The sequence below is a fragment of the Micrasema longulum genome, unplaced genomic scaffold, assembly GCF_059751315.1.
Source record: "Micrasema longulum isolate JH-2025_06_02 unplaced genomic scaffold, ASM5975131v1 h1tg000795l, whole genome shotgun sequence".
NCBI lineage: Eukaryota > Metazoa > Arthropoda > Insecta > Trichoptera > Brachycentridae > Micrasema > Micrasema longulum.
In genome coordinates this window covers 156399-180546 of record NW_028277987.1, presented here as the reverse complement: position 1 = coordinate 180546, position 24148 = coordinate 156399, and the positions used below count along the sequence as shown (strand labels likewise).

Genomic DNA, 24148 nt, shown 5'->3' with positions numbered 1-24148 from the left:
TACACAGTGTGTAAATTAGCAACTTAAACCAGTCAATGAAATGAAAATCAAGTTGATGTCGAATAGGGTTTGAACTTCGGACCTCTGATCCATGAGTCCACAATACTAAACACAACCCGATACATATAAATATGTTGTCACACTGAATGAAAATACAAAGTGTAACGAGGTTATTGTCAATGAAATAATATTAAAACACCACTTATAAAAAAATGATGGAAAAATTACATTATCAGGTTCAACCAAACAAAGTATAAACAAATGAAAGGCAGTAAATATTAGGGTCAGCGCACCGTTGAACAGAAAAATGTCTATTGTTTTTTGCAGAGGTAGGTTTTGCTACTACAGAAAAGCAAACAAAAGGTTCTTACTCGCTATCTTAAGAAATCTATGACCGAGTAGGTATGAACTCGGTTCACGAAAAAAGGTGGAGAGAATTAGTTAAGTGTTTTGTACAGAGGAAACGCTTTATCAGATCTTACAGCTCACTGGGAGACGAGAAGGTTTGGCTGTTCAGCTGTAATGTTCCTGGTTAGGAAATATGTTACTGTTGAATCGGCTCGAGGCACATTCTGCCTGTAGTTGGTCCATCATCCCTCAATATACAGGCTAAAGCTAGAGACAAGATGGTCATTGACTGGCTATCAATTATGAGACAGAGCTATAAGTAAGAGAGATATAAAGAAATAAGCAAAACTGGGGTGCAGTAGATAGTCTGGTTACATCCTACCCCTAGGATTCCAAAGAACGCCTCGCTGAAGAATCCTAACAGCCTTAGGCATCAAACTTTGGAACTGCAGTCTTCCTTGGACGTCCTTTCTTCCTTAGAGGCATAACAGGCTCCGGTACCCCAGTGTGTGTGCCAGTGTGCCCGTGTCGGAAGTCAACAAAGATGAATGAAACACTTCAACCAGTACCGTTGCGTCGATGCATGCTGTGTGGCAACTCCATAACTGGTTGTGCTCCGGCGTTGCAAAATAACATGGAGTTCACCTCGAAAGAATATCAACCACTACGTTTGTGCGGCCCGTGACATATTTTATACTTAGATTAAAGGGTTGTAGCTGCAGGGCGAATCTGGCCAGCCAAGTAGGGAAGCGCAGTGAAATCAACTGTTTCAGTGGTTGGTGATCAGAAACAATTGATACTTGCGATACTTCAATGTATCCTTTGAACATGAAAAGAGTCAATTCTACCGTGAGAGCTTTTCATTACACCGTGGAGCAATTCCTTTCAGCCGAACTTAACAATCGACTGGCATACTCAAAGGGATGTTCATTGGCTCCCCTGAATCAAAACCACCCTCAAGAACATAACCACTAGCGTCTGTCTTGATAGTCTCAGCAACAAGTAAAAACACTTAGTATTTAACCATTTATTTTTTAACTAGCTAGCGCCCGGTTTCGGAGTAACATGTGCTACTTTATCCATTTATGAAAATCTTATTTTATAACTTTTACAGTGTTTTAACATGTGAGGTCTTTTTAATTTTTTATGTCAAGTGTTTGATATGAGCCAGATTTATATCCACATAATACAAAATATATATTTGAAGCACTGACTTTGTTATTCATTATATAAATATAAAACACATTATTTTTTACCACTTTTTTTATATCAACCGGTTGTAAAGAGCTTATATCTAAATATAGCTTACGTTTAATTATTTCTTGATAAAGAAGCTTATGTAGCTTTGAAACCAAAATTAGAAATAAGTGGTTAAAAACAAAGTGATTTTGTATATTTTTTATAATATATTTACCGCCATTTCATTTCCTTATTTAAGACTTTAATCTGAGAGTAGCTATCGAGTCAAAACCACTTGTACGAGATTTTAGTTATATTTCACACAAAAAACGTTATTCTTCATTCGCTTCGACAGATAGTAAAATACCACATTCTCACAAATGAAATAAAAAAAAATGTTCTCAATTACCCCACACGACTCTTCAAGTGAACATCAACACAATTTCAAGTTTCGCTAAATTTGATATGAAGTGGTCCTTTGTCCATTGTTTAGGCACAAATTGACATTAAATGTTTGTTTCATTATCTTCCTTGCGTAGTCAGCTACTCATTTATATGTTCAATACACAGTTATGTTCCAAAAGTTTGCATATTATGTATTGTCTGTCAAACTCATATGTTTTATCCTAAATTCATAAAGATTTTGGGAGTTACAGTAGCCATAAACATTTGCCTCTCAGATAAACATGTTTAATTTATGATTTAAGATTTTTTAGAATATAAAAGACAAAAAATTTATTTAAAACTTTATTATCAATTATTAATTAAATGAAACAAAAATAAGTAAAATATTATTTAAGCAAACTTTAAAGTTGAACTTTCTATCTCTTTGGCTTAAAAAATAAGAAGCTTTCAGGTGTTTTGCGCGGTCTGTGAGATGAATGTCTATGAATAAAAGGTTGTTTTTTGAGGTCTTAATTAAATAATTTGTTTTTTACTAAAAACATTTTGTACTTTAAATAAATTTAAAAAATGGATATTTGAACATTCAAAAAATCTATTATACTTTAGAAATTATACGTTGATTTTGATTGAACATCGGGACTCAAACTGATACTAAATCGACAAAATTAATTAAATATATGTAATTATTGTCCAATTGCCACGTTTATACAATCAAACAAGTATTTTTACTATAAAATGTATCTAAAACATGCCTTAAACCTTCCTTTGAGTATTTTTTAGATTTGTCATTGTCATTTTGATATTGGTCTTTTTCTTTTTTTTAATTCTCAGTAAGATATTTTGAAACGTAAGGGTTGTGAAAAATATTATACAGAAACGATAAAAATTGAAAGTTTATGCGATGATAAAAACGAAGCTACTTAAGTTCGGAGAGAAAGGACGATACCAGTTCTATTTCAAACACAGAACTGTATTCTTCATCCACGTGAACATAGATATTTATTTACATATTTTTTTATAACGGTCAGCTTCGTAATGTAGTGCTTTTAGCGCGCTTGCGCACCATGCAATAGGTTTTGGGTCTGATTTCCGAAGATGTTCTCTCTTATATTTGTGAAACATTTATTTAAATAATGTGTTTTTACACTAGAATTTTTCATAGTCCCTGGACTAGTATCCGAAGGGTAAGACTGATAATTTTACCCTCATGTAATATGATCCAGATACATTGCGATTGGTGTACCAATTACCAATGCAGTGCCATATGCACCATTAGGTGTGGAAAGGGAATAAGGATATTTTTATCAATAATTATGTATATTTTATTATATTATCAAAATTTTGAATTGGTCAACTATATTATGAAAATCCCTCTCCTCCACTCTTTCACTCTATTTTCTCATCCCTTAAACTTCTTAAGAGCACTTTTTTTTATCTCATGTCTTTTATAATATAAATTGTTTTTCTCATTACTGTGTAAGATGTTCTCTCTTATATTTGTGAAAAACTTTAACTGGATGTAAGTACTATTTTTTTATATTTTGTATTCTTATATAACAACTGTTGTTTTTCCTGAGTAAATAAAAATAAAAATATAAATACCTGGTTTATTTTCTTTTGTGCGTTCTATGGAAAAAGTTGCTCGACATAAATAAAAACTCAAGACGTAAGTTTGTTTAATCGTGATTTTATTCGGTTCCCTAGAACCGTTCTCAGATACTTCGGAGCGTAATGATCGCAAGAAACTAATTATGTATTCGGTGAAGGGTGATTTTGTTGCAGTAGTTGGAAACTCACCTCGACTCAAGTACCCTTACCATATCGAATATCGGTAACATAAATAAAGTGGCCGTTAGAACTAGTAACATACATTACATTTAATAGTTATAACTGTAAGCTTCAATAAACTGTTATACCGCATTTTCATTTAAAATGTTATGAGTAAACTCATAATGAGACTTGTGAGATGCTTGAGTATTGAATGAGGAACTTTAGGTCTACAGGAAATTAGGTGCAATTAATGTTTTCTTACGCGCGGTAAAAATTGGAGCTTTCAATTTAACGGCAAAGTTTCCTAAAAAAAAATTGGTTTATTTTAATATTTTATTACCAAATAAAAAATAATAAAAAAACACTGTATGGTCAACATTTTAAGTCATGGCAAAAGCTTACATAAGTTTTTTTATAATACAAATAAAAGACGATTGATACTTAAATCTACGAATTTGGAATAAGCAGTGAAAGGTTTCATCGCTTTTGCGACATTTTAGAGACAACCAGTCTTTATAACATTAAATCCATTCATACAAATAAAGTTTTTATTATTATTATACAATTTTAAAGAAAAAAAAATAATTACAAAATTAGATTCCTTCTTGAAACCTGTTCTAAGAATTGTACAATCTTACAGTGTTTAAAATTTTATTAGCGTTGGTTGTATGTCAATCAATTTTTTTTCCATGCATTTTCACAAGATATATTTTTGTTTATTTTTTGAAATTTTTATTGCTACTAGTAAGTAAAAATTCAAAATCGTATTGAAATATTTTATTGTATTTGGTAACTTTTGTCTAAATAATATTTTGACGAATATTTACTGGGTACAATGATTTAATGTTCTTTTGTAGTTACTAATATTTACTTGGTCTATAATTTTGATTTATTTGTAAATATTGTATTTATTTTTTTACAACGGCTGTAGTAAATGTTAATGGAAAGAAAATAACGCAATAATATTTGAAAGCGTTAAATACATAATTTTATATTGTAATAATATAAGGAGAGCCAGAGGAAAAATTAAATCAATTTATACAGAATTGTTATGAATAAATAATAAAAAATAATATACGAAACAAATAGTAATTGAATTAATTTAATTTCGTCTGAAGTTTTTAACAAGGGCGCACTCGTCTTTTATATCTATTAAGTATTTCAATCTAAATCCTTTTTCTGTAAGTCGTACACAACCGCGTTAGAAAAAATGGAAATTAATTGTGGTAGAGCGGAGATCTAACCTCGAACCTCCTGTCCCAGAAGCATATTCGTAAATACCTGACGCGTTATCTATTCAGGATGCTTCGGAGGCACTCGGGCACTCGTTGTTAATTATCACTGCATAATTTTGTAGCGCCACAAAATCACCCCTTAATAACACCTGCTAACGTCACTCAACATAAACACTCGTTTACATTGTAGTATCTCGGCAAGCTATAAATGCCTTAAAAAAATATATGTTTATGAAGCATCTACTATTTACGAAGTCACTACGGGTGGGCTCCAAAATATCCCGAATGGATAATACGTCAAGTAATTGCAAATATGTGATTCGGAATCCGCTAAAATACCACGAGACTAAAAGCTATCTCTCATTTAATTTTGAATTAAAATTTTATTTGAGGTATCTTATATAATTTATATTAAAGTACTTTTATTTATTTGTTTCCAGAAATGTGGTGCCTGCGCATCACAGAGCTGCGCATTTCTCCCAGCGCAGTGGAGAAAGGTGGTAGGGTGACATTACAGTGTGTATACGACTTACAAGGTGCACCCCTGTACTGCGTCAAGTGGTACAGGGGTAGGCACGAGTTCTACAGGTACTCCCCTGCAGAGAAGCCTAACGCGAAGATCTTCCCCTTCACAGGAATCAACGTAGATGTAAGTAATGGCCAAGGATATTTATTTTCTCATTCCAAAATCATTTTTAATTTGCCGAATGAAATTTTACACCCGTTTGTTTATAATTGTATAAACCAGAGAGGGAAAATATTTTTGAGAAGGAAATAAAAAGACTATTGTTTCAAATATAAAAAAAATCGCTCAAATTCAAAACAAATATTATAGGACATTAAAAATAATAATAATGATGGTTTATTAAAAAAAAAAAAATCCTTTATCAATTACATACATACTCAGGTAATAGATTTGTCTGGATTATGTCTAGTCTGCGTAACAAGGTACAATCTGTTTTAAGGCAGAAAATTTAATGCAAAAACAAATTTAATACAAAATTATACAATATTTAAATGTACCTTTTATTATTTTAGAATGTTTTTTAGCAAGTTTTCCGATTTTTCTCTACATCAATCCAGTAACTATTTCATTACAAATTTATTTAATTGAATTTTGGTCATGGTTTTGTAATATTCAGGTAACATATTGAATATTTTGGGGCCCAGAAATCTGTTATTTCTTTGCCCGAATTCAGAGTTTGTGGTGGACCCCATGACCCATCCTTTAGTTTGACTTCTGGTAGTGTGGAAGTGTTTCTTTTGGGATTTAGTAGAATAATTTGCTTTCACAAATGTAATTAATTTAGATATATATAATTTCCCAATATCTAATATATCAAATTTCTTGAATAACTTGACGCGATACCTAAAGGGCTTTTTAAACAATATTTTAATAATCGATTTTGAGCCGATTAGAGAGGTTTTTATATTGATTTATTAGTGCCTCCCCATCCTATTATACCTAATGGTACCTAATCATGCCTAATTACATGTATAAATATAATACGTAAATACTAAAAGCGTGCCTAGGGTTTGCCAGTAAAGCAAGCTCATTTGGATATATTTTTTACTCTACAAAGCAACCACAAGGCATGTTATGGCATTTTGTCATGATCATAAAACAACGATGCAAGCGATTTTCTTCAGCTTTACGTGAGAGCAGTTTGAATGAAACTTGTTGATACTTAATGTCACAATTTGATAAGTGCACAAGTATTTTATTTGGTTCTTCGGTTGATTATTGACGTATATTTTTTGGTTCATATCTGGAATTTTTAAAAGCCTTTATAAAAGTTTTTCAATTGGTAGCAGCCATTTTCTTTTGATGACATCTGTCAAATATTTTTTTAAAATTAAGCTACGTATGTCAAATCACCATGGTAAGTTACACAATTGAACATTGCATGATAACATTGTATTATCAAAATTAGTGTTCGTTAGTGCAAACGTTGCCCGCATTGCGCCCATTTTACGGTAAACGTGGTGGCCTTTCACAATCAACCCTTCTAAGTTTGGTGGCCAAATTTTAAATGTCCGGTTCAATAATCAATTAACCAACACTTGTTCGTTTAAAGTACGGAAGATCGGTCGAGAACTTCGCCGCCGTCCGTGAAAATGAACAACAGAACCCGAGAAAGTCGATTCCTTGCCGTGCACAAGAACTCGGCCTTTCGCAGACTTCAATTTGGCGAATATTGCGTTGGGCCTACACCTGTACAAGATTTTATTGACCCAAGAATTCAAATTTCATAACCATAGACAGCGCCGTTTGTTCGCTGACTGGCTTCGAATCATTTGGAAGACGTCCTCAATTTTTGCCGAAAAATAATTTTTAGCGAGGAGGCACATTTTTGGATAAATGACCATGTTAACAAGCAAAATAGCCATATATAAAACAACACCAATCTACGCAAAGTTCACCAGGTAATAATAAATCCTCAAAAAGTTAACGTTTGATGTGAATTTCCGACCGGCGGCGTCATTGGTCCGTACTTTTTCGAAAATGACGTTGGTGAGGCGGTCACCGTCAACAGCGAGCGCTACAGAAAGATGATAACCATTTTTTTATAGCCCAAATCAAACTATACAGACCTTGACGACATGTGGTTTTAGCAAGACGGCGCTACGTGCCTCACAGCGGACGCCACAATTGACATTCTGCATGATTTTAGGGTATGGTTATCTCTCGCAGGGGTGATCTAAATTGGCCACCAAGGTCATGCGATTTGACCCCACTGGACTTTTTCTTGTAGGGTTTCTTAAAATCATAGGTCTATGCAAATAAACCACAATCAATCGATGCCCTAAAGGTAACATAACACAGGCCATCGCTCAAATTCAGCCGGTCATACTTCACACTTAATAACGTATATGGGCCTTTTAAATAATAAAAGCATTTTGTTAATACCTCACACACAACTTGTTTTTTTTCATTTCAACATCCAACCGCCCTTATTGAAAAAAACCCTTTAAAATGTTTTCAATATTAAATTTAAAAGAAAGTCAATGTCACACTTTTCGCATATCCGTCAACGCTCCAAGATCACGATAGCAATATCTGGTGAAAATATGCATGAGATTATATTTCTGGGTTTGTTTTGATATGGATAGTCATCTATCTGCTTGTAAAAATAAATAATGCATTTTATCATATTTTATTTCTAACAGTGTACAATAAAACATTATTTTAAAATATAACAACGAAACGTATGGAGTTCACACAGAGAGTCAAGTCTTGTAGTCATGCTGTTCTTGTTTTCAAGTTGGGAGGTGATAATTGTACCTTGATAGAGAAGCTTGTGTAGCTTTAAAACCGGCCGATTGAAAAAAAAAAAAATAATTGGTTAAAAACAAAGGTTTTTAAAAAAAAAATTTAAGCATTTTTATAATTTACCCAAATTTTTAAATTTTGGTGGCCATTTTCAAATGGTTGTAAATAATTTGCTACAAAAAAATAGAAATTGGGGTAGAGCGGGGTTAGAACCTCGGTCTTCTAATCCGTGAGTCCGCAACACTAGCCACGGGACCACAAACCGATTCAAAACAAAGTTTAATATTTCTTCCACAATATTAGTTGTTCACGTGTAGACCATTCATAATCAAGATTTATTCCTAAAAGATTATTTTCAAAAGATTATTTCCAAAAGTTGGAAAGGGTGATGAAATATGTCGATTGCTCGATATTTTGATGGCACGTATTAGAAAGGTAGAATCGTTTAATGCATCCCAAAAATTATGATTTAAATACGCCTAGAATAATATGGATTATTTTGTAAGTCTTGCGTTATCCTGCTTAAATCTCCACTACGTTTAGGAAAATCTCGTTATTAAGTCGACTGATTTTAGTTTTTTTTTTTTTAAATTAAGGATCGATTTGTTGATCGATCTGATCGATTTGTTGATCAGTAGACTAAATAAATAATTTTGTGATTTAAACTACGTTCAAACTCCATCAGTTTAGTTAATTTAAATGCCAAAATAAATATTGACTATTCAAATCAAAACCAATGGTTCTGAGTATCCATTACTGTCATCCTTTTTAGTTCCGTGAATTGAACCATTTGTTGGTTTATACTTATGCTAGAAAATTAATTAGTCTTGTCATTGTGAAAATTGATAAGCCCAGTAAAATTAATTATCATTTATAATTGCAAATATTTCCACAGAAAAGGATTGATCACGCCAGTCACCGAATAGCAGATTGACGCTCAAATTTTGTTAATTAGGTTGGTTCGCGGATTTTGTCGTTGCAATGGGTTATCTTTATTTACCTTTTCACCGAACTCAAAACAAATAAATGCAATTACCTTCCTTGTTATTGGACTATTCCAACCTTCATGTTAAAACTTCCCTTGCGGCAAATTCTATCAGATATCCTTTGGTAAAATCGGCACTTGTCAGTTTCTTCAGTATTGATTCATGCGATATCACGACATAATAGATTGAAAGGCCTTATTGATAGCTTAAATTACTTGTTTGCGATCGCGCTGAAAAGATCAAGAGCACATGCACATTCAATATCAATTCAGTTGTTATTGGGCCGGAGAGAAAAAAAGACAAGAAAGAGAGTACCCACCGTAGCATAATTGCAACATTCAAATTAGGGCTCAGTAGGTAGCAATACATTTAACGCCACAACCTAGCAAATGTGCAATACACAATACATAAGCTAAATGTGGGACAATTTATTTGATTATTATTAAAAAAACCCGTTGCCATGTGACAATATTATTTATAAATCACAAAATGTCAATCTTAAAAAAATATTTTTACCTCTCTGTTGAAATAAATTTAAATATGAACAACTCCCTAGGGAGGAAATCCAGCCAGTCTGCAAGCATTTGGACATAATCAAACATTGTTGAATTACTACCTGGTAAAAGAAGAAGTATAAAAATTGAAAAGTTGTTTTCAGGCGTTGCCTAGTAGGTGATTTGGTTCAGCCGGATGAATCTCACCCACGTGATAAAGGTTTCAGCTCTTTTACTTCACAAAAGTCAACAGACGGAAGAGTTGAGGAAATGTGGATGTTCAAACTTGGGCAGAATGGTGAATGTTACACAGTGTGTAAAGTAGCCACTTAAACCAGCCAATGACAGGTCATAAGCTCTGTAAATGCCTAGACTTCCATATTCCCTTCTCAAAATTTTTTCCCTCTCTGTTGAAATAAATTTAAAAATTAAAAAAATATCATCACGTAAGAAATATACCAGATAAAGAGATGACAATATATATTCGTATAAGAGTATCCGTTGGGACTTTTGTCTCAAATAATGTGTAGTTAATAACCCATTAGTAAATAAATCCATAAATAAAGTGTAGGGATATAACATTACATAGAGATATTTCAAATTTTATAGGAATTGGTTCTACTTAACATAAAGCAAAGAACCTTCTATTTTGATGAGAACATCACTTTGAATAAACCTAGTCCTTGACAATTTTATACTTTTTTTTTATTGACATAAAATTAATGAACGAATGCGTCCGATAAACTTTCCTTATTTATGGCGCTGCGCAGCGCCTGAAAAATGTGTTACAAGGCTCTTTTGTTGATAGATTATTTTATCTTATAAATCCAAAAATTATTAATTAATTCGGAATTTTATTTGCGGAATAACTATAAATAAATTTAATAAAAGACAAATTGTTGAATTATCATAAAACCATACATTAGTTGAACAATTACTGAGCAACAAATTATTTTTTTTGTTATTAATATGAATAACTGCATATCGCCGCTTTTGTAATATCGCACCTTCGGTGCAACAAAGGCACAAAAGCTTATTTTTAATTTTACACTAAAGGACATTTAAGTGTTTTTTCGCACTTCATCTCATATAACGGATTTATTTAAATGATTAAGAGAAAGGGTGAATTTTAAGTTTATCCCGAACATCACTTCACTATTAAAATAGCGAACTTCTGCTTAGAGAGCATTCAATTCCATAGAGCAGTGATGGCGAACCATTTAAAGTAGTGGGTCAAATTTTGTTAGTATTTTTTTTTTGTACGAGCTCGTTTGTCGCTAAGTAAATAGAGTCACTTAGAACGGGGGAGGGAGAAATTGTAATAATATTTATTTTTTCATGTTGAATTATTAACTCTTGTGTGACTGAGATGTCACACTAGTCTACAAACGATACAAGACTTGACTTGAACTTGAGTTGTATTATTTGTAATATAATATATTTTTTTACCACCACAACATGCCAAGAGGCCCAATTACAGTAGTGAATTACATCACAGAACACCCAGCCTTGAGAAAAATCACATTTTAATTTTTGTGTTCTCACCGGGAATCGAACCCGGAACCTTCCATGCGCGAGTCAAGCGTCTTGACCACTACGCCACGGAGGCCGCCAATAATCTTTAAATGAACGTTTTTACACCAAATTCGTAAAGTTGTATTTGTATGAACATGCTGGATTTTTATACAAAACAATTTTTTTTGCCATGCGAATAATGAATGTGACGTCAATACAGCAATTAATCTGTATACGAGAAAGCATGCAGATAAAACTCATAACAAGAAAGACAGAAACGCTGTTTTGCAGCCGGTGTAAGTGTGAAAGAGAGTCGGTTATTGGCAGTGAGTGGGCGTGCACGTATGTAAGATGACTAGCGCATTAATTATTTTTATTATTATGAATGTATTTTGCCAAAACAGGACTATATTTATATTTTTATTATTATAGAAAAGGACTTATCAAACAAATTGATTCATTTTTCTCTTCAAATATTTGAAATCTTCAATATGCTGTCTTTTACTCGTGGTAGCACGAAGTTACATCACCAGGCGCAAAGGATTTTTTCACCCCAGCCTTTTAAGAGTTAAAGTCAGAGTCAGAGTCCCGATACAGACATCTACTAAAGAAATATTCCATAAATCACAACTTATGACACCAAAACAATTATACACTAAAACAATACTCACTTTTAGATTCAAAAACTACTCTTACTCAAATGAAAGACATAACCTTCACAAAACATCACATACAAATAATATAATCACTAGATCCTAAACACATAGACAACTTTTTATTGTAATTGGGCTTCCTGGCCTGTTGTGGTGCAAAAAAAAAATACAAAATACAAAACTTAAACAAATACAAACGAATACCACTTTCGGACAAAAGGATTTTGAGTATTATTCAATTAAAATCTATAACCTACTTCCACTATCTATTAAAACAATTAGTGACGAGAAAATGTTCGAAAAGGCTAAAATAAAAAGGATAGTGGAGCTAGGTAGAAGTAAAATGGAATGTCTCATTCGCCCATACCAATATTGAATCAACTGCTCCACAAGTGTATAGGTTATGTTAGGTTTTTGTTATTTTCATTGTGTTTTTTGTAATACAAATCATATAGATGTACATAAATACCTTGTTTTTTAAACTGTCTTAATTATTTGTTCATTATTTTGTTTTTTTAAGTAAGTCTTCTTTGTTTATTCTCAAATGAAATTTTTAAAAATGTATATTGTGTCCTCGGCACGGGAAACCCCAGTGAGGTCACATTATTTTTATTATTTATTATAGTTTGTAGGCAAAAAATATGAATTAATAAATGCTTCTTTATGCGTACGACAAGGCTGCCATTGTATGCAGTACTGGTACATCTCCCCGTTCTAAGATGCAACGAATATGTATGCGTGACAAGTTTATGAATGTCATGAGTCACACACGTTTTACATGTCAAAAAGACAAAAAAAGACGTTTTATGACCATGTACGTCATACATAAATGAAGTGATACTATGGAAAATCAGCTACCCAATGTCCACTTGAATTTTTTTTATTCTATCGAAATTAGAGAGATTAAAAGATTAAAAAAAATCTGTTCTCAATTTATTTTTATTGTACAAAAGAGGTTTATAAAAATCAACGCGTTAGTCAATTAAAAACCTAAGTGGGTCAATGTCTGACCCGCAGGTAAAAGGTTATCCATCACTGCTATAGAGTCTGCAACCGCAAATGCGCGTTTACCGAAATTGGCAAACATTTCATTACACTGTGGTTATATTCTCCCGTCATACGGAGAAAGGCTGTGACTATCATTTTTGGCGAAAATAAGTAAAGTATAGATCTGGAATTAGCAAGAAAAGATTAACATTTCCATATATGAGTATGCATGGAAGAATGTCCAAAACGTTTTTTTTTTACAAAAATAAAAATACCGAGATAAAACAGCGCAATAATGTTGAATGTTTTCCGCTCTCCAATTAAAGAGATTAAATATTTTTAAACAAAAATGATAGCGAAAACCTACAATACTAAAGATTGCAGGATTTCCAAATAATATTATTAATTTATTTATTAACGGACACTGTCCATGTATACAATTTATAAGGTTTAAATATTACAATAAAAGAATAGTTTAAAACATTTTAAAAAAAAGAAAGAAGCATTGACAAACATAAAGGACATTGAGACAAGATCTGGACTATTTATTTAGTGCTCGTTTAAATCGTTGTAAACTTAAACCAAAAAAGTCCAGATCTTGTCTTGAGTTAACATTACGACAAAGGCGGGTCATTGGAGAATTTAGGCCATAGTTTGTTCTATGCTGATCGATGAACAGTACTTCATTGTTTCTCAATCTATGAGTCGGAATATTAAATTTTACTTGTAATTTTACATATTATCAGAATTTATTTCGATGTAGTCACAAACCTTTCTTCATAATATGATAGCAGAATGTTTAATGGTCAGATTGATCAGTATTTTGCTTCAAGTCATAGTCTAAAAATTATGCTGTATTGCTATGAAAAAACACTGTTATAAACACCGTAAAAGTAAAATAGAAAAATAATGTTATACTGTACATAGAAATGTTATCGTGTTATTAGTATTTGATTATGTATTTGCTAAATGTTCTCGTTTTTATAAGCACACAAAATATTAGGGTGTATCGATTTAAACAAAAAAAGAGAAACATAATCAAAACATTTATTTATTGAAGCTTTATATTTTTGAAGGTTTAGAATGGTCATATGAAGCCTCTAATTATATTTCAAAGAAAGTAAAAAAACATTTTCTCCCATACATCATTTTGAGGTCCTTTATTTGATTTTAATAAAAAACCCACAAACATTTCTTTTGACTAAAATTATTTAAATTGAAATATGGTTATAGGAACAAACGAATAGTTGTGTATGTAAGTACTTAAATTTTCTCATTGATGTTTGTCGTTTGAAATGTTTCGTTTAAAAAAAAACCACTTTTCCGCATTTTTTAAATATTTCTAAATATAATATTATGATAATTATTTTTCGTATTTTTTTAACCAGCATAAAAATTTACGAAATATCGGAAATATCGGAGTTTCTGGAAATGAAAATGAATTTAATTTATAAATTGTGTAATAACAAATTTCACTCAAGTGTTGAGTTATCAAGATCCGCAGGCAAAGACTAAGTGATTAAGTGTTCTACCTCTCTGCCTTCCCTCACAGGAAAACTGCGCAATTATTTGTTTTTTTGTGTTTAATTTACTTTATGTACAATTTAACAGAGCTTTTTTTTATTTTTATTATTTAGTTTATTTAGTTCTATGATAAACATAGTCTAATATATATTTACAACACAATATTTACATATATACTTATTCAAACATTATTTTTTCTAACACCATTATACCCCCTAAATCCTAGCTTATAAAATTCACTGTGTCATATGTACGTTTTCATTGATTATATTCACTATTTACACTATGTATTACCTAATATTTATCACATTTATACTTTTTACATTTAATTATAAATATATTTACAATTATTTCATTTTTTATGCTTTCTGGCATTTCCTCAAATAATTGTATTCCCTTGTACATAAGGCAGTTCTAGGACATTGCTTTTGATTTATTTTCCAGACTTATATTTTTAGATCCTCTTGTTGCGTAGTTATGAAAGAACTCATTATTTTTTAGTTTATTTTGAAAATATCTCGGAACTATTCCTTGAATAATTTGTTTATTTAAGAAGATTTAAGAAGAGTAAGTCAAGGCATTTACAGAACTTGTGTCCTCGCATTTGTTTGTTGGTGTGATTATTTTTACACTATATTTGTTTATTATTTATGGTTGCATTTTTATATATTTATTACAGCTATTTAAATTTAAGTTTGTGAAATACAAGAGGTTAAATGAGTTGTAAAAGAGATATTAATTGTTTGTTTTTTGCTGGTGAGTTATCTTAACTGCCAAATTAGGGATAGCTTCCCCGTTCAAAGAGAGTAAATACATATTTAGAAAAAATAGTTATTGTTACTATTAATATCACCGGTTAACAAAATCAACTTCTATCTATTTTGATAGTTTACGCATTCTTAACATAAATATTTAAAAGCAGAATTAATTAAAACATAAGTATAAAATAGCAAACGTAAAACTAAAAAATAGATAAACCATTATAAATTTAAATAAAATTATACGACACTCATTATTAAATCCACTTCCCTTTGATTATTTTAAAATTTCGTTTCTATAATGAAAAAAAAATTCGTGTATGTAGTGAGTTTTTAACAAACTTTAACTTTTGGGTTTAAAAACGAGCACACACAAAATGGCCCACAGTTGGCGTCATGTCATTTTGACGTCACACGTCATACCCGCAAAGCGCGCTTCCAAAAAATACTGCAAACAAGCATATCAGGATAACGTGATACATGCCGTTTGTTCCATAGGGCCCCAAACGGCTTCCAAGGTGTAGAGGTTAAGATGCGGCTCCGGGTTCAATACCCGTGAGAACAGACAATCTAATGCGATTTTTCTCACCTCTGGGTTTATTGTGCTGTAACTCACAAATGTTATTGAGCTTTCTGGCCTGTTGTGGTATTGAATAAAAGTTATTTAATATTATACATAATATTAACCTTAGTGAAAAATTTTTAAATCATTAAAAAAAAAAAAAAACTGTACTGCCGTAATGTTTTACTAAAAATAATTAAGAAAACCTAGAGACGCAATTGTTTCCAGATTCACCCGAAAAAGTTTTTTCATGTGTCAAAATAAAAATCTCATGTCTTACAAAGTGTACGTCCATTGTCGTACATATATAACTTACGTTGATTTCAACGTAAAGTCTCAGTATTCACACAAATTTCAATGAATACAATATTTAAACTCGATACCAAATATTTTGACTAAAGAAGAGTGTGCCACTCTTGATTATGGGTTACATTGCAATGATTGATTTTTATTTTTTATTTTTAGAAAAAAAACTTATTAGGAATATTTTTTTTCAGCTTTCGCAATCAAACTCATCTCAAGTGATGCTGCAAAGGGTGGGATTCGCCCTTTCAGGAAATTTCAGCTGCGAAGTTTCAGCTGATGCTCCTTCGTTTACAACAGCTGTCATTTCAGCACATATGGAAGTCGTATGTAAGTAAAATAATTAAAAATATTCAAGTGTATGTTTATTATGTAATTTAGTTATTTATGTTTTTTTGTGTTTTTTTGTGTTTTTATAGTTTTATACAAATATTTTCAACCATTTTATTTGGTATTGTTAAGTTTTTTTTTCTTCTTGGCGCTTTTTTTATCAAAGCATCAAATACAAAATAAATATATTATGTTCATTATTTTACTTATGTACAATCTATACTCTTTTATTTGAATTGATTTGTGGTCCAGTGGCTAGTGTTGCGGACTCACGGATCAGGGGTCCGAGATTCGAACCCCACATAAAAAATGTATTACTGTAAAATAAAACTGTTTTAAAAAATGTATTTCACCAAAGTTTCTACGCTTACTGGGTAATTTATTTTAAAAAACAAATTAAGCGAATAAATTCTGTTCTATAGCACTAAAACTGAAAGAAATTCTGAAAATATAACATAATATATTAAAAAATATTTCAGGAGATATCTGAAATTTTTTGTTTGTAAAAAATGAAATTTATTGCTGTAATCTTTAAGGGAATTCAACCACTAAAAATACCAACAAAATTCTCTGCTCTAATATAATTTTCAAGGCTTCTTTGTATCCCGAAAAATGGTGGCGCGACAAATATGTATGCAAGACATTTTAATATTGTGGCTCAAAGTGTACAATACATAACAAGTAAGAAAATGTTGCTCAACATGACAAGCATTACGATTTAAGGAAATGATTATTTTGAGAGATGGATATAAGAATGTCAAAGGATTTTAAAGTTTTACATGGTTAATAGCTATTTGATTACATAAAAATGTAATGTACGTACTTTGAAAAGACTTTATGCTACGAATCGAACAAATGAAAGGATAAAACACGTACTATATTTTTAAATGACTTTAATTTATTAAAGCAATGAAAAATATTTGAACCCTTCAATGGCTCTTTTGAATTTTCGCCATATAAAAAGCAATTCCCCTTAAAAGCTTCTTATTCTTTTATTGTTGGGTTTAGTTAGAATGAGATTTTTTCACTTTCTTCATAGGAAAATCTAACGACCTTACATAAAAATACAAAAAATACTTAACTCTTTGATATTGAAGGAAAAAAGGCTGAATATCTGATGCCCCATGAGGCGAATTTTGTAAAACATTGTAGGTTAGACAAATATTATACGAACTATAAGGACTTGACTGTAGGCAAAATACCAAAAACGTATTTGAATGTAAATTTAAACGATAATTCGCAAGAACGGGTGTAATTTTCTAATTTAAATAATACGTTGATTTTAGTAACGTCACACAAGAGGATTTTTATGTCAATGTTAAAATTAACGTTGTCCAAACCGTATGGGTGTTGACTCACACGGCGCAGCTTAAAATTCCAAGGAAAGTGGTACAACTAGGTGTTCAAATTTTATTTGTACAACACAAATTAACTGTATTGTCCCATTTGTATCAACCGCCTTTGGAAAAAGCAATACAATGTAATTCCGCCAAAAATATCTAATGATTTATTGCCAAATATAAAAGACTCAAAATGTAAAACAATTTTTAAAATAAAAATTACTGCACATATTACTAGTGTAGGGAGAGGTTTTTTTGAAAAATACATGTAAAGCAAAAAACGTAGTACTTTATATAATTGGTACACATATTATTTATATTTTTATGTATTTCATTGCTTTATATTTGTTTTATTATATATTATACCATATTATTCATGTTTGAATAACATGTATTCTTGGCACATATATATGCTATATATTTGTATAAGAATGATTTTTAATTTCTTACATTTGATTAGCTAGGCATTTATAATTAAGTAGTTTTAGTTTTTCTTTTTTATGTTATTGTTTTATTAGCATAGGACTACTTATGCTCTAAAGATAGAAAATCTCCGTCTTAGAACAGGCTGTGCTATGTTAGATGGAGACTATCATAAACAGAGAACTCTCCGTTTTCATTTTACATTAATTGGTTTTATATAGATTCCCTGTTATTAAGAATGTTTATTATTTTTTTGCAATAAATTTTCAAATAAAATAAAATAAATTCAAATAAATAGATTGCACAACATATACATTCGACTTTATTTGGCCTACATTTTGCGTTAGTCTGTAATAAGTCGGTCATAAGCCCTGTAAATGCCTAGACTTCCATATTCCCTTCTCTAAAATTTTTTTCATCTCTGTTGTAATATGTTATTATCAAGACTAATAAAATTATTGTAAAATGTTTAAAATATACGAGAGATGGTAAAATGTTTCCGGTAATTAGTTTTAATGTTAGGAATATAAAAAATATTAGACACTCTAGTTGGTCTGAAGGGGACACGGCAAGCAAGTAGATTGATTCGTTCCGGGTAAAGCGGAATCTGATCGGAAATATCTCTTTTGTGTGTTAATGAATCAAGGTTATGAAATTTGAAAGAAGCTAAATAATTTGGAAAACGCAAAATAAATTTGTTTTCTACTTGTTTCAGGATTTTTTTTGAACACTCTCAATTCTATTAATATTGAATGAATACAAAGATTATTATGAATATAATTTACCACAAAATCAGTACCTGAAACTAAAATTTTGAAAAATATCATTGTTTTAAAATCGATTTTCTAGAGTATCACAAACATATAAAATAAAATAAAAGAGAGTGAAATTAAATTGAAAACGAAACATTGTTAAATTTTCAAACGGGAACAACCAAAAATTCACTGTTTTATTTGAAAACATATTTTTTGGATTGCCTAGTGTGTTTGTCATGCCTTATGAAAAATATAATCACATAAAGTAAAATGATACACCTCTTTCGAGTCTAATCAATTTCCCAATAGTGCTTTTTGATTAAAGGATATTAATCCAATATTCTTCGATAAAAGAATGGTTCTTTGAATCTGTATTGAAAGCTTTGACACTAACAGGTAGAAAAACCCTTAATTAGACTCATCCCAAGGGGCTGCTGTCGGTGTGAGAGGTAGAAATATCTGTATCCAACCAGGGAGTGAATTAGAGTGAAATAAAGGACGAGTTCACAGATGAGTCATTTCTACGTTCAGTCATATTATACGTGTCTTGCATAAAAGTACTACCTAAGTTTAATCTTGATTTCCTTAAGGATCAATAAATTTTTGATGTTTATTTTATACATGGGTGTCTTGGAATCAAAATTGAGTAATTAAAATTAATATTTTTGATTTATATTTGGAAACATATACAGGGTGGGAATTTTATACATGGGTGTTTTGGAATCAAAATTGAGTAATTAAAATTAATATTTTTGATTTATATTTGGAAACATATACAAGGTGGGCTCTAAACGGTATACCTAGTTTCATTTAATAAAAAGTAAATAATTTTAGAACTTAGAGATGTTTTATTATTATTTTCAGAAACCAAAATAAATGGAAGTTTTAATGATATCTATCTTTCAAAAATTATGTTGTCCATGTGAATTTCACCAGCTTGTTGACATTGTTTAAGTCGGATTGGTCAATTCTTAAAAACACGTTGATAAGTTGCCCGTGGGATGGCGTTTATTTACCGTACAATATTTTGTTTCAACTGATTTATTGTTGTTGGATTGTTTTCATAGACTCATGATTTTAAGTATCCCCAAAAAAAAAATACTCTGAATGAGATATGGACTCCGTGAGGCCACTCAATGTCTCCTGCTTGTGAAATCAGTTTTTCGGGGAACACCTCCTTCAAACGGTCGAAGTTCGGTATCATTCGGCTTCAACTCTTGCTTCAGCTGAATTTTATAGACTTTTAGATGACGTAAATTGCGGCGTAAAATTTTTCATAAAGTGGTTCTCTTGTTGTTTTAGGCTTGGCTTCTCTTGCAAGTCAATTGTTGCGGATTTTCCCTTACTGATCCACTAAAACGCGGCAAAACTTATGGTATCCTGGCTGACTTCGGGCGGCCTTCATTCATTATTTCTACTATTGAGCCGGTTGTTTAAAATATTTTGATTCATTTCCAAATAGACTTTGCGCTCGGTGCTTGACTGATGTCTCGCAAACCGAAGTGAGCAGCGTACATTTGTTTTGAAATCGTCGGGGAATAATTGTTTATGCAATATGCGGGAACACAAAACGCGCGCTGCTTTCCCGTAAATGGCTACATGGCAACTAAAAATTCCAGGAAATAGCGCGTTCAACAAACAAACAAAACAAACCGCAAACACTGTATGGCCCCACCCTGTATTTTTTGTTTATGTTTTATATTTGTATGTTTCTTTTTTCTTTTTTTGCAGTTTAAAAAAAAAAAAAATAATTTGTTTAGTTTCAATTATTTAGTTGAATTATGTAGTTATATTTCATGTTATATATTACATAATGAATTTTTCACTGCTGGGATTATTTCTGTAATTTTTTTTATTGTAAAAGGTTCTTTGAACCATTGATTTATAAAAAAATAAATTAATTAATTAAAGTCAATGTTTGTATGTGTGTCCTCGATAGACGAAATAACTACCGGACCGATTTAAGTACGGTTTTCAATTTATAAGTTCGACAAAAAGTTATGAGTAGTCATAATTGTTTTTTTCATCATGAAAATAAAACTTTGTTATTTGTGTTACACAATTCTATTTTTTTACAAGAACAATACTACATTTTTATTTAATTTAAGTTATTTATTGACAATTCTTGATGGAATTCTATTGTAACGATGTAATAACTTACTGGTCTGAAGACGCCCATTAGAGTGAAAGCGCTTATTGGTAAAGCGTACCAAGTATTTTTAAATAAATAACTTATATGTTAATATATGTAAATATAAGTTATTACAATAACATTACTTCAGTTTCGAGAAAGCATACCTCCCATCGACGGGTGATATAAAACTAATGTAGTAAACCTCGAATATTGTACACAATGTCATTGAATTAAAAAAAAAAAATCAGTGAAACTTAAATCAAGGGGGGTTTTTTTCCCTTACCTAAGATGTTAACATATATATGGATAGTTATCTAAAGTACAGTGTACAATATTCTGTGTTTACCATATTAGTTTGACATTACCCGTCGATGGGAGGAGTGCTCTCTCGAAACTGTAGTAGTGTACGTGTAAAATAATAAAATTATGTAACACTAATAATAAAATTTTATTTTCATAATAATTTAAAATAAAGTGTAACGAAATGAATGCTGATTCAATTAACAATGTTTTTTTCATTATTCACCAGGGCTGCGAAAATGCATTCACTAAAAAAACGAGTGAAGGTTATTTTTGAAAAAAGTTTGAATATTTATGTTTACAAACAACATTCGTTTTTTATGGCTCCCAATCTGATGCTTTCCTTAAATTCGCACGATATTGAAATATCTTAACTATTTTTGAAAAATGCAAGATATTCTGTCCAAAAAAATTGGTTCAGTTTTGAGGTGCGGAAACCATGACAACGAAACGTCGATTTTGTCTACTTTAGGTAGACATAAAAAGTCCGGCGTGCAGTTGTCTTTTTTGCCTAGTATCGGGGAGGCATCTGCAAGACAGGGACAGAAAAACAATCATCAAATACCTATTTATCAAAATCCCCCGTCACCGCATATCCTCACAATCTATGAAATCCAAAACACAAAAAACAAACTTTCGATTGTGTTCATTTAATCTATATACTCAAATTTAGCAATAGCAAAGCATTGTCGGATCCGCTCGTTCTGTATAAATGTACGACAAAAATTAAAAATCACAAAATAATACATCATCATTCCCCTGTCCGCAAACAATGGTGCATAAGGCACTGCATTGGTCCGCTGAATGAAGTGCCACTAGGTAATGTGGTCAGCCCTACGTTTCAGATGCTAATCCAGGAACATAAAATATTGCGGAGTAGTACGATCTTTTTGATTAATATTTCATGTCGACCTTCCCAGGAATCAAACGTGAGACCTCAAGCACGGTAGACAATCACACTACTAGGCGGACTTAATTCCACTCGATTTCTTCATTCAGGATTTTAAACTGAGTGCAGCCATCGAGCTGTAGGCACTCGTCCAGGATTCTGTTACAAACATATTATAAAATACGTTGTATAATATACGTATATAATATGTAGTTATGTAAAATGAAGTAATGTACTTTCAGAAAGAATATGTGCTAAAAGATAACAATAATTTTTTTTATTGCCAGCAGCGGAATATAACTACTAATTGAGATGATTCGAAAAAAATGTATGTCTTCTTTGGCGTTAGTTAAATGAAGACCTTTTAAAGATTATATTGGACCTGACTTAACAAAAATATTTCGTGTTTTGTGTATTAGATGTCAAGATTTTCGTTACAAATTAAAAAAAAACCCTTTTTAAAATAGTTATCGATTTTATAACTTTTATACATAATTTTAAATGTTTTTTTAACATTACAAACACGTTTTTTCAAAACTTGTTATGGATCGCACTCATACGCCTATAGAGGATATGCGATGACTTCGATGAATAGATATTAAAACGTTGTTTGTCAGTCACTCTCTCACAAATTATTCCTCGATACTATGAAAAAAAGACAACTGCACGTCAGACTGATTAAGCCTAATGAAAACCGATGTTTTGCTGTCTTGTTTTCGCACCTAAGAAATTTGGTTGTTTTTTTTTAAATAGTATCAAAATGACATTTTCTGTGGAAGAAAATTTTTCGTTTTTTAAAAATAGTTATGTTATAAATATTTATACCGTTCTTTAGAAGAAAATAATACGCGAATACTTTTGTAAAAAGAAAATTTCGACCTCGTTTCTTCGTATTTATTGTTGTAGGTTAAGATTGTTCATCGAAATCTATTATCATTAAATTAATAAAAGCAATGTTATTTTTACAGCGCTTCCACCGGGGCCCCCGATTATAGTGACGGAGCGCCCTCAGTATGACCCAGGAGACATATTGAGAGCCAATTGCACGGCGCCCCCTTCGCGGCCCTTGGCAAACCTCACATTTTTCATTAACACGATGCAAGTAAGTATATTGGTTATATTATATTATTCACATACTAAAGGTCCACACCCACACCCACACCCCCACCCACACCCACACCCACACCCACACCCACACCCACACCCACACCCACACCCACACCCACACCCACACCCACACCCACACCCACACCCACACCCACACCCACACCCACACCCACACCCACACCCACACCCACACCCACACCCACACCCACACCCACACCCACACCCACACCCACACCCACACCCACACCCACACCCACACCCACACCCACACCCACACCCACACCCACACCCACACCCACACCCACACCCACACCCACACCCACACCCACACCCACACCCACACCCACACCCACACCCACACCCACACCCACACCCACACCCACACCCACACCCACACCCACACCCACACCCACACCCACACCCACACCCACACCCACACCCACACCCACACCCACACCCACACCCACACCCACACCCACACCCACACCCACACCCACACCCACACCCACACCCACACCCACACCCACACCCACACCCACACCCACACGCATACCCACACCCACACTTACACCCACACCCACGCCCACGCCCACGCCCACATCCACACCCACATAAAAACCTCAATCCGATACATAACTACTCTCACACATGTGACACATCATAAAAAAAATGTGGTCCATTGGTATTCCAATATTTATCTCAGAGTTTTGCAGGGTTTATGTTTAAAAACGGTATTATTATTTTTGTTCGTCGCTTATTTTGTGCGTAAATTTTGTATTTTTAAAAAAGTTTTTATGTTTCACCTGGTTCTGCCTGCCATTTTATTCACATGGACACTTTAGTCACAATCTTAAAAAAGACAGTTAAATTATTTTAA

General features: G+C 32.1%; 1 protein-coding gene across 1 annotated transcript in view; it reads left to right on the top strand.

The window, feature by feature from the left end:
* Window positions 1-24148, top strand: part of LOC148278992 (uncharacterized) — a 99768-nt gene that overhangs the window by 56565 nt on the left and 19055 nt on the right. Inside the window, exons 2-4 of the mRNA XM_088230603.1 lie at window positions 5378-5586; window positions 16188-16323; window positions 23133-23266. Coding sequence (XP_088086729.1) covers window positions 5378-5586; window positions 16188-16323; window positions 23133-23266 — 479 coding nt within the window. The remainder of the gene's footprint in view (window positions 1-5377; window positions 5587-16187; window positions 16324-23132; window positions 23267-24148) is intronic.